The sequence below is a fragment of the Mytilus edulis genome, chromosome 9, assembly GCF_963676685.1.
Source record: "Mytilus edulis chromosome 9, xbMytEdul2.2, whole genome shotgun sequence".
In the NCBI taxonomy this organism is placed as follows: domain Eukaryota; kingdom Metazoa; phylum Mollusca; class Bivalvia; order Mytilida; family Mytilidae; genus Mytilus; species Mytilus edulis.
The window spans coordinates 7,436,053-7,456,564 of NC_092352.1; the positions used below are offsets into that span (position 1 = coordinate 7,436,053).

At 33.0% G+C, this 20,512-nt stretch overlaps 1 protein-coding gene across 1 annotated transcript; it reads left to right on the forward strand.

The window, feature by feature from the left end:
* Window positions 1-6,223: 6,223 nt before the first annotated feature.
* Window positions 6,224-19,941, forward strand: LOC139489419 (insulin-like growth factor-binding protein complex acid labile subunit). The gene is made up of 4 exons (XM_071275739.1): window positions 6,224-7,384; window positions 16,372-16,442; window positions 17,133-18,361; window positions 19,634-19,941. The coding sequence occupies exons 1-4, from the start codon at window positions 6,224-6,226 to the stop codon at window positions 19,939-19,941; spliced, it is 2,769 nt and encodes a 922-aa protein (XP_071131840.1).
* The last annotated feature ends 571 nt before the right edge of the window (window positions 19,942-20,512 follow it).

The following is a 20,512-nucleotide window of genomic DNA, read 5'->3' on the forward strand; positions in this document are numbered from 1 at the left end:
ACAATAATAGAATTGACAGCAACAAACAACTTCATTCAACATAGATATAGGAAGATGTGGTGTGAGTGCCAATGAGACAACTCTCCATCCAAATAACAATTTTAAAAAAGTAAACCATTATAGGTCAATGTACGGCCTTCAACACGGAGCCTTGGCTCACACCGAACAACAAGCTATTACGGGCCTCAAAATTACTAGTGTAAAACCATTCAAACGGGAAAACCAACGGTCTAACTATATAAAATAAAAAAACGAGAAACGAGAAACACGTTTAAATTACATAAACAAAACGACTACTGTACATCAGATTCCTGACTTAGGACAGGTGCAAACATTTGCAGCGGGATTAAACGTTTTAATGGATCCAAACCTTCTCCCTTTTTCTGAAACAATGGCATAACATCACAACATAGAAAAACAAACGGTAAAATATCAATTGGCAGGCTTAACGTAATCAAAAAACGTACATTATTACACTATAAACGAATAATTTTGATCTGCGATATCTGAATGCAAATGTAATCATTCGATGAAATATTTAAACTATAGAAAGAATATTTGGCACAGAAATTTACAAAAAAAACTAAACAAGCCTTTTGGATGAAAAAATTTGAAAAACTAATTACAGTCTGATCGACACTATGTTTGAGCGATAGTGAAAATATTTATAAAAAGAAAAAGAAAACCGCGGAAAATGAACGGCATAGTAGTAATTATAACGTAAAAGAGTAAAAAGAAAGTCCCTAATCAAATGGCAAAATCAAAAGCTTAAACACATCTAACAAATGGATATCAACTGTCATATTCCTGACTTGTTACATGCATTTTCTCATGTAGAAAATGGTGGATTAAACCTGATTTTCAAATCCAGCTAAACCTTTCACTTGTATGACAGTCGCATCAAATTCCATTATATTGACAACGACGTGTTAGCAAAACAAACGGACACAAGAGATAACAATGTATAAAATAGAGGTTCAACAGCAACACGAACCCCACCAAAAACTGGAGGTGATCTCAGGTGCTCCGGAAGGGTAAGCAGATCCGGCTCCACATGTGACACCCGTTGTGTTGCTTATGTTATAACAAAGCTGGTAAATAGTCTAATTCGGTAGGTTGCATTCCTGAAAAATGAACGGGATTGTAGTTACGACATAAGGAACATATCCGATATCCTCCGGATATTCCATAACGGTCAACCAACTCGTGATGGCGCCCGTAAATTTTTTGAAGTGATGATTTAAACTTCACAATTTGAAACTATTTGTTTAAAAATAAAAAGGATACAATTAAGAAGCAAAACTCATTTCTATTGTCGCAAAATTTTGTTTTTTTACCGACCCTGATTGTCAATTTATAGATGTAAGTCCTAATCTAATGTCAAAATCAAAAGATCAAACACAAAAAAAGAATTGATAATAACAGTCAAATTCCTGATTTGGTACAGGCATTTTCATATGTAGAAAATGGTGGATTGAACCTGTTTTTATAACTAGCTAAACCTCTTACTTGTATGGCAGTTTCTTCAAATTCCATTATATTGACAACGATACGTAAACAAGACAAACAGATATAATAGGCAAAAATATCCAATATACAGCAGTCAACATTGTGTTATAATCTTAATCCTCAAACAAAACATACAAATATGTGACAAAAATGGCATATAGACCAAGAATAAAAAGGATATAATTAAGAATTTAAAATCATCTCTACGTGAAACGGACATTTTTACCCTTTATGTATGTTTGTCTTGTTCACGCATCGTTGTCAATATAATGGAATTATCAATGAAGAAACATAAATTGTCGGAATCCGGATCATAACTCGTCTAAACATCAACCCAACAATGTTAGATCTGTAAATTTGCTTGGTGATTGATGGATGGATGAACGGAGTGATGGATGGATGGAAGGACAAATGATTGAACGGACGGATGGATTGACGGATGGACGGATGGATGGATGGATAATGGACGGATGGACTGATGGATGGATGGATGAATGGATTGATTGATGGATGGATGGATGGATAGATGGATGGATGGATGGATGGATGGATGGATGGATGGATGGATGGATGAATTGATGGATGGATGGATGAATAGATGGATGGATTGATGGATTGATGGATGTATGGATGGACGGATTGACGGAAGGATGGATGGATGGATGGATGGATGGTTGGATGGATGGACGAGTGGATTGATAGGTTGGATGGATGGATAGATGGATGGATTGATGGATGTATGGATGGACGGATTGACGGAAGGATGGATTGATGGATGGTTGGATAGATTGATGGACGGATGGATTGATAGGTTGATGGACGGATGGGTAAATGGAAGAATGAACAGATGGATGGGTAGACGAATGGACGGTACGACGGACGGACAGAAGGACGGATGGATTGAAGGATGGATGGATGGACAGACGGATGGACGGATTGATGGATGGATGAACGGAGTGATGGATGGATGGAAGGACAAATGATTGAACGGACGGATGGATTGACGGATGGACGGATGGATGGATGGATAATGGACGGATGGACTGATGGATGGATGGATGAATGGATTGATTGATGGATGGATGGATGGATGGATGGATGGATGGATGGATGGATGGATGGATGGATGGATGGATGGATGAATTGATGGATGGATGGATGAATAGATGGATGGATTGATGGATTGATGGATGTATGGATGGACGGATTGACGGAAGGATGGATGGATGGATGGATGGATGGTTGGATGGATTGATGGACGAGTGGATTGATAGGTTGATTGACGGATGGACGGATGGGTACATGGAAGGATGAACAGATGGATGGGTAGACGAACGGACGAACGGACGGACGGACGGACGGATGGACAGACGGACGGATGGATTGAAGGATGGATGGATGGACAGACGGATGGACGGATTGATGGATGGATGAACGGATTGATGGATGGATGGATAGATGGATGGACGGATAGATGGACGGATGACTGGACGGAATCATGGCTAAATGAACAAACGGAGGGAATGAGGGAGGGAGGTAGGGACGAATGGAGGGAGGGAAGGGTGGATGGATGGATGGAGGGAGGGAGGGAGGGAGGGTTAGTTTTGCGCTCAATTTAATCTATATTTGAATCAGAGTAAAGTATGTCATAAAAGGACAACAGAAATGACATTTTAAACCGGAAGTTAAACTTTCTTCATCAACATCTATGCATTTGGTGAAGAAAAACAGTCATCTGTTTTCGGAACTATTGGAATTTTTTTTTCAAATTACATCATCTTAAATATTCAACACACTATAAGAATAAGTACGATGCAAATCAGACAACTATCAAGTGAATCATGGATGTAAATAATTGAAGGAAATCTCAATCATCTCAACGTAATGACAAATCGTAGGAAGAAGGTAATATCAAATAAAATCTTTGACCATTTGACAGATTTTAAATTACTGGATATACCAAATAACAGCTACTATCATAAAAAAAGACATTTTGTGGATTGCAAAAACCTCGGGTTTTGTTTTATTTGATATATTCTGAGATTTCAGATTTGTCGAGTAATGCCATACAAACGGGACGACAAATCAATGAAAAGCATCGACATGTTTCTTGGCTTTTAAGTTATTGGCTTTGAACATTCCTGATGTAGGTAAATTCAGAAATGCGCTTCGGACGTGTAAAATTAAAAAAGGGTTATTTTTCATTTGTTTAAGTAGTTGTCGTATGGTCATGTGGTTTCTCGGTTGTTTTTTTTTTATATAGATTAGACCGTTGGTTTTTCCCGTTTGAATGGTTGTACACTAACTTTTTTTGGGACCTTTAAAGCTTGATTTTCGGTGTGAGCCAAAGCTCTGTGTTGAAGGCCGTACCTTGCTTTATAATGGTTTGCTTTTATAAATTTTGACCTGGATGTAGAGTTTTCTCATTAGTTCATACCACATCTCCCTATATCTATTTACTCAGAAACAAGCGACAACTGGATTCCCGAAAACATAATGCGGAAATGGGATTTTCTATGAAAAAATAAACGACGGTATCTTTGCTTTGGCATTACTCATTGCTAACCAAATCTAAAGCATGTAATATAAAAACAGAACAAAAGCTGTGAACAAGAATGTATAGCAAAAATACCGATTTTCACGAGATAAAAAGTGGAAAAGTCAAATAGCATTTGCAAAATCAAATATTTTAAGAAAACGAATTAAGTTATACTAACGTGTGTCTGATCATTTTTATGATGTTTTTTTTTTGCGCAAATACAATGTGTGTAAACTACCAAAGTTTCAAGTGTTTGATCATCATTACGAATTTCAAACTAAACTACGAAAGAGCGAAAGAACAAAATGACTTTTCAATGCTTATTCTCTACGCGAGATTGTGCTCTGAGTGACGTTTTATAATTACACACAAATGGATGTTTCGCTCGACTTGAAAAATAATTTGATACAACAACAATACCTTTTTAAATTGCTTAGGAACCATTTGTATACAAAATTGTCAATGGCATAGTTGTCCTTGGTTTGTTACACGTCATTATTGATATTCACTGTAAGTGATTCATTCCTTTCAAATTATGAAACGAATCAAATAAAATGACTCATAAATTATTTTTTTTTTATCGATTTCCTTCAAACCATTTACTTTTAGTTTCAACAAAATCACATGATTTTTTTGTATATTGAGATTTTAATTTCCTTATTTAGTACTAATTATATGATTTGTTTTCATTATCTGTGGTTGTTCTTCATGACATTGGTAGGATATCATTTTCTATTATAATTTAGTCAATACATTATTTAATTAATACATGACAAATTTTCTTTGTTCTTACTGTGTGATTTATGAGAAATGCACAACACGCTTCAGATGAACATAAACTACCTCAGATTAACTGCAAAGTTTAAATGTACTCTTGCCTTACAATACCGACAAAGGTTTTTTCCGTTGACGACGAACGTACTTGCCTAATATTCATAACATCCACTTTATTTGAATTTTGCTCGAGCGTAGTCTGATTGTCCATCATACAATATCTTCTTATTTTTATAGAGTTGATCAGTAAACACCATCGGAACAAAATTGGGAATAAGATACAGGTTGTATTAATTTAACTAATTCTTTAAACTGAGCATTTTTCACTTTATATTAATCGTTAATCAGTGCCTAAATGTCAAACCAGATAATTTTTATTTTGTAATTTCTGTCAAAAAGTAAATGCAAGATTTATAAATCCTAATAGTTAATTTCTGGTTTTGGATGATATTTGAGCTTAATGGAACACATTACAGTCAAATTTAATGTGCCTAAGTTGACCTCAACCAGTAAAACTAATAATATGAATATCAAAAGACCGTGTTTAGTAGTGGCATATTGGCCTATTGACATCCTACAAGTGTGACAAACACTTTTCCTTTATGCAGTCAGACATTTTCTATTGTAAGGTCAACGTTTTACGAAAACCTGTGTGATGTAAGTATGCAGATGTGCATCAAAGTTCAGACCAGTCGGTATCCCAACAGATAGAGAGCACTGATGTTGCATGGGCATGTCTTTTCCCGCCGAAAACTGAGAATAAAACTAATAAATACCATAGAACCATTAAATTCCTGGTTGTGTATATATCCATTTATGTAATTGAACTGATAGATTAATATCGGGAGAGGTATTTTCAAAAATTACCATAAATGTCAGAAGGTAAATTTTGCAAGCAGTTTGGCCGAGGAATTTTTTTTTTTCTTTTTTGCAAACTCCCTCCTAGTTATGGTTTTTTTTATATTAAGGTACATTGAACATCAATAGAAAATTCATAATTGCATAGAATCATTAGTCTTCAAGACGTTATGAAAAAAGCAATTGTCTAAGCGAAGACAAAAATATCGTCAATAGGCAAATTTCTAGGCAGGAGTATGAAAGGCATTACCTTTTGAGTATACATTTAAACTTCTGTGATCGTGAAATACGACCAATTACTTATTGCATAATTAACGACAAATGTCAATTTCGCGTGCATATTTAGGAGGATAAATTAAACAAAATTTTTAGAGTAAAGGGAATTACACTCGCTATTAAACAAATCAAAATCAAGGATGCGATTAAATTATACAAATACTTCATTTTCCAATATTTCATAAGATTGTCCAATATTCATTCTTAATCATTAGATACACGAGGTTTCCTTATATTTTCAGAAAATAGAATAACACACAAGGCAGTATGAAACAAGTGTTTGAGATGTGGATACTGATGCTTTCCCTGTTCGGTGGTGACTGTTTTAAAAACGGCATTGTAATAGCAAAAATGGAAACAAATTCCCACTGTACACATGTGTATCAACATGAAGAACTGTATGTTAATTGTTCTTATAAAAACTTGAGTTCTGTTCCAGGTACACCAGCTAACACGATTTACCTATATCTACAACATAACTCAATCGGACAAATACCGAATGAGGTCTTCAACCATTTGAACAAGCTTGTTTTGCTCGATCTGTCTTTCAACACAATTACTACAATCAATGAAAATTCATTTGCAGGTCTGCAGAATCTACGATTTCTCTATTTAGAACATAGTTTACAATATCATATTGATACGAGAATATTTTTGCCTAAGAATGTATTTAAACATTTATTCAATCTTACAACTTTGGATCTATCCGACAATAGCTTGTCCAATATCATGGACGTTGACGAGTACACATTTAAGGGACTTGCGACCCTGAAGCACCTTAAACTCAACAATGACTGGTTAAGAACAATACTAAATGATACCTTCCGATACACACCAAAGCTCCTTACACTTGATTTATCGTATAACATTATGCATTCCCTTACTAAGGGAATGTTCACTGGACTTGGAAGCCTGCATCATCTTTATCTCAATCAATCTTTTGATGGAGTTATTGAAAATAATACGTTTCAGTCGCTTATTAATCTAACTGTACTGAAGTTAGCATTTAATGAATTACGTTCAATCAATAAGCAAATGTTTGTTGGACTTCGAAAGTTGCGGCATTTGTACCTTAACTATGTACATATGACAGAAATTGCAAATCAAACTTTTGAAATTTTGACAGATCTTCGTGTACTTGATCTTTCAAATAATGAGCTGCAGTCACTTAATGAAAAGACGTTTATAGGACTAATACACCTGAGAGTACTCAGACTTAATTTTAATAGTCTTATGTATAATGCGATTCAGTTACCACCAGGATGTTTTAAACCCTTAGAATCACTAAAACAACTTTCTGTTCAAGGGAATAATCCACAATATGCACTGGACAGTTTCTTTCTTCCAGATGACACAATAAAAGATTTGAAAATGTTGGAGAAACTAGAATTGGATGCTAGCAATGCTGATAACGAAAGAGTTTTAGGGGTGGGATTTTCATTCTTACATGATTTGTTTTCTCTTACTTTTAGTGGTGTCTGTTCATTTTCTTTACATAACGATACATTTAGATATACGCTAAATTTGACTCATTTTAGCAGTATGGATTGCAATATTATGTCTATAGACCGTAATGCGTTTTCATTACTTAATAAGCTGAAATTTGTGCAATTAAACTTCGTGTGCTTATTTGGTTTTATGCGTCATGATGCAATCGATATACTTTTGAGCTTTTCGAAGACACCAATAGAAATCTTAAAAATAAATAATGTTCAATTGGAATATACAGAATTTCTGTGGAAAAAGTTGAATAAACGAATACGTAATATGTCAATACGAGAACTTTATATAACCAACAAGGACAATTGTTTTGAGAGGAGGATTCCTTTTTTAGTAAAACCAATGCAAGCACCAGTCAGTTTGCAACTTCTTGATTTAAGTAACAATAATATAGATAGAATAAGTCTAAATTTGACCTTTGTCATATTCCTGAACATTTCAGGTAATTGCCTTGGTTCGTTTTTAGAGAAATATAGCTACACAATGCCAGAAACTAACAAACTTGAGTATATATGTCTCTCCAACAACTCTATAGCGCATATTTTTTCTAAGATATTCGTGAACCAGCCGAAATTACGAAATATTGATTTGAGTTTTAATAAGCTAACAGATGTGAGTTTTGAATTATCTCATTTAGTAGATTTAGAGATCTTAAATTTGTCAAGTAATACCATACGATATTTGGACGACGGATCAATGAAAAACATTGACACACTTCTCGAGATAAGTAAACGTATTAAAGTTGACTTAAGCAACAACACGTTTCAATGTAACTGTTACAGTATCCCCTTTTTAAATTGGACATGGGAAAGTCGGCATCGTTTTTCTAACTTTGATACATACAAATGTACTTTTAACAATGGAAGCCGTCTGGAATTAAAATCACTTACAAAAGAAATTATAATCGATCTACAGCGTGCATGTTTGATTTATTCAATTTCGATAATAATCACATGTTCTGCTATATTCGTCTTCATAGTAATCTTAGTTATAACCGCCATTCAAAGACACAAACAAAAACTCCGATTCATGTTTTATTCATTTAGAGGTCGACTTCACTTCTTATATTATAAAACAAAGTTTAAGAACCGGTTTCGGTCTACAAAACAGTCAGAAAACAAATTGGATTATATCTATGATGCTTTTGTGTCATATTCAGATGAAGATAGAGAATTTGTTTTAAACGAGTGCATCAAACATCTTGAAGAAGAAGGAAATTTAAAGTTATGTTTACATCACCGTAATTTTGTTCCAGGGGAAGATATAACAGATAATATTTTACATGCAATTGAAAGCAGCAGAAAGACTGTCTGTATAATAACAAGATCTTTTCTACAGTCTTATTACTGTATGTTTGAATTCAACATGGCTAGAATGGAAAGTCTTCATTCAAGGAATGGAAAAAATGTTCTCTTTCTTGTATTCTATGAACAATTGTTACCTGAAGAGTTTCCTTTGGTTTTATATGAAGTTATTCAGAAACAAACTTATATTGAATTCCCGAACGATGAATATGGGAATAGAATTTTCTGGGAAAAAATAAAAGATAGTATATCTGCCTAGTCATCTTGTCGGCAATAAGAGTAAACAGATACCCAGATTAGGAACACGGGAGTAGGATTTTCTTCGGTGGAGGAGGATAACAGATTGCATCTCTGCTTTAGCATCCTGGCGGATAAACACTGGAAAGATAACAGGAAAACATTTATTTATGCTTTTTAAGGAGAACGAACAAAAATCTGTGTCCACTTTGGCAACAAAAAAAATATATTTTTTTTATTCGTTATCATTGGAGAGGGGGAGGGGACCGGGATAATTAAGCTCGTGATTTCGGGAACCGGGAATTCTTTTTTCGAATTTCGGGATGTCAGGACTTAGATTTATTTAAACTCGGGATTTCGTGTCTTTAAGCCCTGGATTTCGGGATCAGGACCCTCCTACCCTCCCTTATCAGGCGTCATTGTCCTGCATTTTTATTTTTCATTCTTTAGGGACCTACAATTTTCATTAGTTTATCCTGAAATTGTTAACATAAATAGTAATCTGCTTGTTATGCCAAATTACTGTTCCTGCCTTTGTTTGCTCAAAAGCCTGTCTTGCCTTTTTTCAAATTCCATCCCTCCTCAAATGATAGCTCCCTCTGACGATAAAATTTTAACCAAATGAATAAATAAACCATGGACAATTATACAATGCTTCTGTTTTCGTAGAATGATCTTTACCAAATTGATTAAAACCAAAACTGAATTGACTCCACAATACATTTTTTTTAAACCATACATGCAGTTTTTAATTAAATACACTATGGGCTTAGTAATACACGTATTAATGTTAAAAAGGTTATGAATAATTCATTATTCTAAAATTTCTGGCATATTTTTTTAAGTGCAATTGAATATTTTATTACATGATTTATATTCATGTAAAAAGTTAGAAGATATCGAGCGGGATAATCAAACACCAGTGCATTATTTACATATCACGCCAGTCGGGACAAAGACAACAAAGAAGGGGAAAAAACATCCGATTCAGTCCACAAAACACTACACATATTTATCCACCCTCACATTCATCTGAATAAAAAAAAACATCTTTGTAGTATCTTTTTTCAACCTTTATCCTGACAGGACTGGTAATAAACGGGTTTCTTCTATTCCATTCGCAATTTTCCGGAAAGTAAAGTCTATATTTAGAATCATGGTTGAAACTGAAACTACACATGTATGATATAAATTAGAACATGTTATTTTTGCTTTATCAAATTTAAATTTCGAAGGAATAGCAAAATTTGTGATTTTTCTTTTGTTGTGCTTTTGTCATGTTTGTGTATCTTTTCGAATTTTTTAATCAAATGTAATTTTGAAATAAATTTAAAAAAAAAGTGTAGTGTCCATTGGAAGACCCACTATCAACGTATATTTACGAGAAGGTACCCGACTACTTTTTTCACCTCTCCGCTTTAAACCCTTATTTCTCTGTCAATTCAGTCTCAAATTTTTTGTTCCATACACCATTCGATTCATGAAAAGTTTTTCTTTCTATAGTGTTGGGTACCCCCTTAATAAATAATTGAACTGTCCGAATAAAGGGGAATTAACCTACTAAGCACATCTATTACAATACAATATAAACACGATGTTGACACGATATTGTCAACATCGCGATGTATACGATATGAACGATATAAACAAAAAGGTATAGACCATATAAACGATGTTGACACGATATTGTCAACATCGCGATGTATACGATGTGAACGATATAAACAAAAAGGTATAGACTCTATATCTATACAATATAAACATGATGTTGACAGGATATTGTCAACGTCATGTTGTGTACGATGAGAACGATGTAAACAGAAAGGTATAGACTCTATATATACAATATAAACACGATGTTGACACGATATTGTGTGAGTGCCAATGAGACAACTCTCCATCCAAAAAACTTTTTAAAAAAGTAAGCCATTATAGGTCAATATACGGCCTTCAATACGCAGCCTTGGCTCACACCGAACAACAAGCTATAAAGGGCCCCAAAATTACTAGTGTAAAACCATTCAAAAGGGAAAATCAACGGTCTAATCTATATAAAAAAAAAACGAGAAACGAGAAACACGTATAAATTACATAAATAAACAACAACTACTGTACATCAGATTCCTGACTTAGGACAGGTGCAAACATTTACAGCGGGATTTAACGTTTTAATGGTACCAAACCTTCTCGCTTTTTCTGAAACAATAGCATAACATCACAACATAGAAAAACACACGATCAATATAAAAAAAAAGTAATCAACAAAGAAACACAAAAAGGCATATAGACAAAACACATTAGCTTGCGATTGACAAGAATACAAACATTTTACTATAGCAAAATAACACAGATAATAACAATAAAGTATCGTTTGAAAAAATTACAATGTACCTAGTCTAATAAGAAGGGTCATTGATATATTTTATCTGTTGAATGTCTGTTATGATAAATTTTATTTATTTTTTATTTATATTATGAAACCAAATGAAAATAAATATGTTAGCAAAACAAATATACACCTTTCATAAACTTCCCTATTTTACCCTTTATATTGTTCTGTGTAATAACAAATGCATGTCTGACATGATTTACATTGTATTTGATTTTCAATTTCCTTATTAATTTTGTTTTCATTCTACGTAATTGGTTTTGAAAACGCACATTATATAATTAGTTGTATTATAACTAAGTCTACACATATTCTGATAAACACGACATTAACAAGTTTTGATAATTCAAAGCCAAGGTGTGCATTAACTTCTTCAGATATACTGCACAGTTGTATCTTGAATCTTTAAAAATCTAAATCTATTTGAGATTAGTAAAGTGCTAATTCAAATTTATTACGACTTTTTCAAAAGTTGTTTTTGTTTGGTGATTGTAACAGGGTCGAATTTTATATAAACCATATTCAAGTAAGTACAAGCAATGAAACACAATTTAAAAATTGAATAGGAAATATAACCTTCATATGATGAAGACATAATCTTTCAATTAGTTTAATTGGGATCTGGAGCTGCCATGTAAGGAACTGCTTGTAGTCCATTCTTAATGTATGTATCATTGTCATTTTGCTTAGTTTCTTTTTTACCTTTTCTGACATCGGACTCTGACATCTTTTGAACTGAGTTTTCCTGTGCGTATTGTTATGTGCGACGTCCATGTTTACTGAACTATTACACAATTTTACTTATGGGCCAGCTGAGGACCACCTCCGGTGCGGGATTTTCTCGCTGCGTTGAAGACCCATTTATGGACTTCGGCTGTTGCCTTCTCTTTGGTCATGTTGTCTCTTTGATATATTCTCCATTTCCATACTTAATTCTATTGATGCCTTCGTTTAAATGTCGTATCAATTCACCTTTCTAAGATATTCACACATAAAAAATAAAGAAAACTGAACTGAGCATAGAAGCTTTTATCAGTACATATCACAAAAGAAACCCAAAGCTGATGTCATGTTATTATATCAAGAAAACTGAGATGAATACAAATAAGTACAACAGAACCGTAAAACGTAACGTATTAGTTATCAAACTTGTAAATTCAGGGGAAAAATTTGGGTAAATACTTCAGTCGGTGGAAAAATTTCCAGAGACGATTCTACGAACTTGTCAAAAAATCACAGATAGAGAATGAAATAAAACATTCATTTTCCTAAGACCAGGTTGATATGATGATTTGTTCACCCTCAAAAAGTCACATTAACCTCGGGCTATGTGTCTTCAAAAACATAAAAAATAAATGCACTCAATTATTTCTGAATTTACTGTACCAATAAACATTGACATGATTTTCCTGGTTTGCTGAACGTCAATAATGATTATCACTATAAGTGACCCATTTTAACCAAATTGCGAAACTAATTTATATCAGTTTAAAAATTTCCATATACATTTTTTACATTCTTCTGTTCCAATAACGAATGCTGATTCACAGGGAATCACATGTCTGATTTGTATCAAATTAAAAAATATAATTTCCTTATTAACTAGTTTATTGTTTCAATTCTCTATGGCTGTTCGTATAACACTAGTAGGATAATTACTATATTATAATTAGTTTTTACATTATTGACATACGCACAAATATCTTTGTTGTTACTGAGTTGAATATACTGCACAGTTTCTTTTACCTTATAATTGCAATATAGTTCATCAATCGACATATGTGTACACACTTCGTCGCTTTGAAATATAAAATGTGATAAAATTTGTAAAAATGTGAGACAGACTCCTTCATAAAACTGGGAACTAATATGAGACTTGTCTCAATTATGAATGGTTTTCATTCACCGGAATTTGCACTCGAGAGGTCGTTTGTGTCTTAACGGTGGTTAACAAAACGCTTTTTATCGTTAAGGCGCTTGTAACTACGATAAATTAATGGAGGCGGCAAAGTACAACACGTGGACGGTACCGAAGTTAAAGGCAGAATTGGTTGTAAGGGGAACTGTGTTAACAGGACGAAAGGATTGATAGGTATTTTTTCAGTGTGAAATAAGATCAATAGTATAAAACAGCCGTCAATAGAAAATGTTTCTGACCATGAAACTGAGACTCTGTCACTTGCAATTTTCCGTTCTAGAAATATATTTCAAATGGCATCCCAATTTTTAAAAAGTATATGGTGGTATCATTACTGAACCGATTTTAATAAACTTGGTACCATTAAATTAGGAATGTCAACAGTTTTGTTTACTCATTGGTGACAGTCATTGTTTTAAAGCATTAAATTTTTCTGACGACTTAAACACAAGACTTTTTTGCTGACCATTTCATTTGACATTTAATAATTTCAAGACGAAGTGTTTATGTTAACAGAATATCGAAAGCTTTTTCTAAAACAACTGAACTGACAAAACCATATCATAAAAAATAAAGATAAACAAATATGCATTGCCAATGGCATTGGTTTGTAAAAAAAATAAACTTTTATCATAACAATAACAGTTAGCAAAAATGTTATTATGTTCTAATGTATATCTGTATAATCATGTTTTTATAATTTTAAAAACAAATTTATGTTTTAGAAAACTTAATTATCAAAATTAAAATAAATTTTGTGTGCAATTAAATTCATAAAGATTTTTTCCATATGTTCAAGCCTATGTGATGATTATTTTGGTATAGATTTTAATCTGTCCCATATTTAAGCATATTACCAGGCATGTACAACAAGTGTAACTGCTAGCTACTACTGACTAATACTACTCCCGCCCAAATGTTCCCTGACCTCTGTAATATTCTTGAAAGAAAGCTTAATCGTTACCCAATTACTAATTAAGTGTAACGGAAGTACAACTGTAAAAATATCAAAATTCATGGTTCTTTTATCAGTTGTCAAAGAGAGGCGACAGATACTGATGAATTTTTACACTCGATAGCAAATTGGGGAAAAAACACCATCAACTGTTCATAAAACACACATTGAAACTAAAGACTGTGCATCACGAACCCCACCAACAACCAAGGCTTATTGTAGTTGTTTCGGAAGGGTAAGTTGATGAGTTTATTTACAACCACTGGGTCGATGCCACTGCTGGTGGAGATTTATTTCACCGAGGGTATCACAAGCCCAGTTGTCCGCACTTATTGTGCTGACATGAATTATCATTGATATGGTTATATTTATAAATTAACTGTTCACAAAATTTAGAATTTTTTGAAAAATACTAAGGCTTTTTTACCCTAGGCATAGACTACCTTGGCTGTATTTGGCAACACTTTTAGGAATTTTGGATCTCAATGCTCTTCAACTTTGTACTTTATTTGGCTTTTTTTTTTTTTTTTTTTTTTTTTTAACTTTTTTGGATTCGAGCGTCACTGATGAGTCTTTTGTAGACGAAACGCGCGTTTAGTTTAAACATATTTTATTTGCTGAATTAAAGCAAAATGGATTAGACACAAGTAAATCATACTTATGAAGTCTTCTCCATAATACAATACAAAGTTACAATAATAGTATAATATAATGGACATGCATATAAAACAAACAATTTATGCAATATAATACTAGCTTTAATAGGTGAACAAAGAGCATAGAAAGTAAAAAGAGAAAAAGAAAGTTTGAAAAGTCGTATAACTCTGTGACGATGACTTGTGAATTGATGACAATGATGACGTTCCGTGTCAGTAATAATAACGCTCTATCAAGGCATAAGAAATCTGTTTGACCTTTTTATGAAATTTTGAACATGTTTGAAAATTTGAATATTTTGTTCGTTCGAAAGTTCCAAGTGTCCGCAAATTAATAGTTTTGTATCTAAAACAAAGTTTTCAGATAGCCAGTTAAGATTATGGAATAAGGTTTTTCTACATAATGTGTATTTTGGGCAAACGAAGAAGTAATGGTAGACAAGACATCCTCAATATCGGACCCACAATGGCAAGAAGGATCATCTATAATATTAGCTCTAAATAGGTCATTGTTTAAGAATGAAGCGGAACATCGCAATTGCGTTAAGATTATATTTAATTTCCTTGGGCCGTACAAATAAAACGTTTCAATTTTACATAATAGACTATCGTTTTTTAATTCTTTCTTAAATTTAGAAATAGAGTCGACACTGCGAATTTTTGGATCAAGTTTATTCCATTCACGTATAGTAGAGGGAATAAACGATTCAGTAGTAAGGGAAAGTCTACAAAATGGAACAATAATATCATGACCATTTCGCAACGGGTAGTAAGTTGTACTTTGTACACAAGGAGGTACAAGATTACATATTCTGGTGCATGCTTTTGGTTCATGTTATAAAACATCTGTAATTTTCTTCTCCTTCTTCTTTCAAAAAGAGATTCCCAGCCAACCTCAGAATATAAAGTTTCATTTTTTGTAAATATTGGTAGACCTGTTACTATTCTTGCGGCCTCTGATTGCAAATTTTCTAATTTATGTGAGTAGCCTATTCCACAATTATCCCACACTTCCTTGGCATATTCAAAAATGGGTCGAATAAAAACTAAGTATAGTTTTTCTAAATTATTTCGAGATAATCGGTATTTAAGTTTACGTAGAACATTTAAGTGTTTCTTTACACTTGTAATTATACTTTCAATATGATTGTTCCATTTTGCGTCACTACTGAAATTAACTCCCAGGTGCTTATGAGATGTACTTAAAGGTATATTTTTACCATTTAAGGAAAAGCTAAGGTCTGGAGTCTCAATATTTGAAAATATCATAATTTCGGTTTTATCTGGGTTAAATGACATAAGCCATTTAGAAGACCAAACATCCAGCTCTTTCAAGTCGCGATCGATAACAGATTTAATCTGTTCTCCGTCGTTACCAGAATAATTGAATGATGTGTCGTCAGCAAATAGCCGACACAGTGAAGTAAGCTTATCAGCAATATCATTAATATATAAGACAAAGAGAAGAGGGCCCAGAACTGATCACTGGGGAACACCAGCTGAGACATTACAGAAGGAAGAAGACGAGTTATTTAATACTACTCTCTGTTTTCTGTCGTGTAGATAATCCTGAAACCAATTCAATACGTTTCCGTCAACACCATACGCTTTTATTTTACATATAAGACCCCTATGCCAAACTTTGTCGAAAGCTTTAGAGAAGTCACAGAATACAAAACAGTTTACATCTTTTTTTCCAAGGAGTTTAATATGCAATTATATATTTCTAGGAGTTGATGAACAGTTGAATTTTTAGGGAGAAATCCTGATTGATACTCATAAATTAATTTATTAGCTTTTAAATGATTGTATAAGTGCTTAAACACAACTCTTTCCATAACTTTTCCTACACAACTAATTAAGGATATCGGTCTATAATTTGATGGCAGAGATGAATCTCCCTTTTTGAAAATGGGATTTGCTACGAAACGCGCGTCTGGCGTATATACAAAATTTAGTCCTGGTATATGATGAGTTTATTTTATCCTACTACACAAAGGCCATCCGTCTTTTTGCTCATGTAAAAGCAAAACTTTACATTCAGTAAAAGAGAACGGTATTGGGGTTACACCAATTGCAATATATTCATCGTCATCTGCAGGGAACCATCAGTGTGAATAATTATACATATAAATTCATTTCTCAGTTTATTACGATATTGTCTCACGGGTATAAAGGATGTATTATGTCTTATTATAGGGCCTTTGTATTTTTCAGCAAAAGAAATGACACACCAGGCAGTATGAATCAAGTTGTGATTTCAAAGGTATTATTGATTACTTCCCTGTTCAGTGTTGCCTGTTACAAACAGAGCATTGTACCAACAAAAACGGAAACAAATTTCAAATGTAAACATTTTTATCAGCACGAAGAATTACATGTTGATTGTTCTTATAAACTATTGATAGATGTTCCGAAAACACCATCGAACACGGTTTATCTTTATCTACAACATAATTCAATTAGACGAATACCAAATGAAACCTTCCACTATTTGAAGCTGCTTGTTTTGCTAGATCTATCTTTCAACCGAATCTTTACAATGAATGAAGATGCATTCGAAGGCCTTCAGAATCTGCGAAGTCTTTATCTCAGTAAGAATTCACGATATCCTGTTGATGAGAATTTAAGTTTGCCAAAAAATGTATTTAAATATTTAGTCAATCTTACCGTTTTGGATCTTTCGTATAATAACATAGACTCACTTCATGAAGAAACATTAAATGGACTTTTGAACCTGCAGCAACTTAAACTCAACAATAACTTGTTAAAAGAACTACCAAATGATTCCTTCCAATATACACCAAAGCTTGCGATTCTTGATTTATCTAATAATTTTTTAAATAATGTGACTGAAGGTGTGTTTAATGGACTACGAAACCTGCATCATCTTTATCTAAATGGTAATTACATGCGCAATATTCAAAACAATGCGTTCATATCGTTAATCAATCTAACTGATCTAAATTTATTGACTAATACGTTAAATTATGTCAATGAGCAAATTTTTGCTGGACTTCCAAAGTTGCGTCATCTTTACTTAGGATCCAATTGTATAAAAGAAATATCAAATAATACCTTTGGAAATATGACAGATCTCAAATTACTGGATCTTTCAAAAAACTCTCTGTCGTCGCTAAATGAAAAGACATTTATAGGACTTCGACGCCTGGAAGATCTCAGACTTAACTTAAATTTCCTTAAGTATAATACGAAACAGTTACCTCCAGGCTGTTTTCAACCTTTAGAATCACTCAAACATCTTTCTGTTCAAATGAATAATCCACAAAATGTACCTGATACTTACATTCTTCCAGATGAGACAATTAAGGATTTGAAAAAGTTAAAAACACTAGAATTAGACGTTAATTCCGCAAAAGAAAGAATTCTAGGAATAGGATTTTCTTCATTATATAATCTCTCTTCACTTGTTTTCAGTAGTTATAGTAAATTTTCTTTATTGAACGACACATTTAGATATACAACAAATTTAACACGTTTTAGCTGTAAAAAATGTAATATAATGATACTAGAGACTGGTACGTTTTTGTTTCTAACTCAGCTTAAATTTGTGCTGCTAGACTTCGTTTGCCCCGTAAGTTATGACCCTCATCAAGTGATTCACATTATTCTAAGCTTGTCGAAGACACCAGTTGAAATCCTAGAAATTAATAATGTTGATATCAAAGTATTTTTTACTTGGAAAAAGGTGAACTATATATTGCTTGATACACGAATTCGTGAACTTCATATAACAAACAAAGACAGATGTGTCCGCAAGACGTCAATCTTTCCCATCGAAAAAGTTTTACCAACCCCAGTCAGTTTGCAAAGTCTTGATTTAAGTAGCAATGGTATACTTCAAATCGGTCTCAATTTGACTTATGTTATATTCCTGGACTTGTCAAAAAATGAACTAGATGATTTTTTAGAGGAATATAGCTACGCGATGAACGGAATAAGCAGACTTGAGTATATATGTCTCTCTAATAATTTAATCAAACACCTGATTTCTAAACTATTCATAAACCAGCCGAGATTACGAATTGTAGATTTAAGTTTTAATAAGCTTACAAATGTGAGTTTTGAATTAACTCATTTAGTAGATTTAGAAATTTTGAATTTATCCAGTAATACCATACGATATTTGGATGACGGATCAATGAAAAACATTGACAGACTTTTTGAGATAAGTAAAAGTGTTAAAGTTGACTTAAGCAACAACACGTTTCAATGTAACTGTTACAGTATCCCCTTTTTAAATTGGACGTGGGGGAACCATCATCGTTTGATTAACTTTCATACGTACAAATGCAGGTTTGCCAATGGAAGCATTTTGGATTTAAATTCAGTTGAAGCAAGAATTATACATCTACAGCGAGAGTGTTTAAATTATTCAATTTCAATGATGATCACATCTTCTGCAATATTTTTCTTCATAGTAATATTAGCTATAATTGCTATTCACAGAAACAGACAGAAAGTCCGATTCATGTTGTACACATTTAGAGGTAGACTTCACTTCTTATATTATAAAACAAAGTTTAAGAACCGGTTTCGGTCTACAAAACACTCAGGAAATAAGTTGGATTATAGCTATGATGCCTTTGTGTCATATTCAGATGACGATCGAGAATTTGTTTTGAATGATTGCATTGAACATCTTGAAAACGACGGAAATTTAAAGTTATGTTTACATCACCGTGATTTTGTTCCAGGAGAAGATATAACAGATAATATCATACATGCAATTGAAAGCAGCAGAAAGACCATCTGTATAATAACACGATCTTTTCTGCAGTCTTACTACTGTATGTTTGAATACAACATGGCTAGAATGGAAAGTATTCACTCAAGGAATGGAAAAAATGTTCTATTTCTTGTATTCTATGAACAATTATTACCAGAGGAGTTGCCTTTGGTTTTATATGAAGTTATTCAGAAACAAACTTATATTGAATTCCCAAACGACGAACATGGAAATAGGGTTTTCTGGGAAAAAATAAAAGATGGTATATCTGCTTAAGTATCTTAGCGTCTTTAATCGAAAGAAGAAATTCGAAAGAAAATAACTTCTGGTGAAAAAGGAAGTCATATTTGCTTGGGCATCCTGCCAGAAATAACCATGAACAGATATTAATACTTGGATATCAAAATGAAAAGAGCATGTAAGGGAAAAGAAGAAAGAAAGAAAAACTGTATCTTAGCAGAAACATATTTGTCAACAAATCAGAATTCCGAAATGAATATGCCCAACATACAAGTGGTAACATGCATGCTTAGTAACTTTATCTTAATTTCTTCTTTCTTTCGATCACCAGTAACATATTTTTGAATGCAAGTCTTGTTATTGTTTTTCTTCATTAAATTATGTAATTTTGAAAATAACAAAACAGATAATAATTAACATGCTAATTGCATAAGTTCTATGAAGATATTTACTAGGTATAAAACCTCTGTCATCGGTCCATAAATTGTTCAACAATTCGTCATCGCTAATAACATATCTGACATACCCTTTCAGAAATATATCATTTTCTTAATTTTTCATCTAAAAAAAATCAGGATCAGTTGAATGATGTCGAAATGGTCATTGG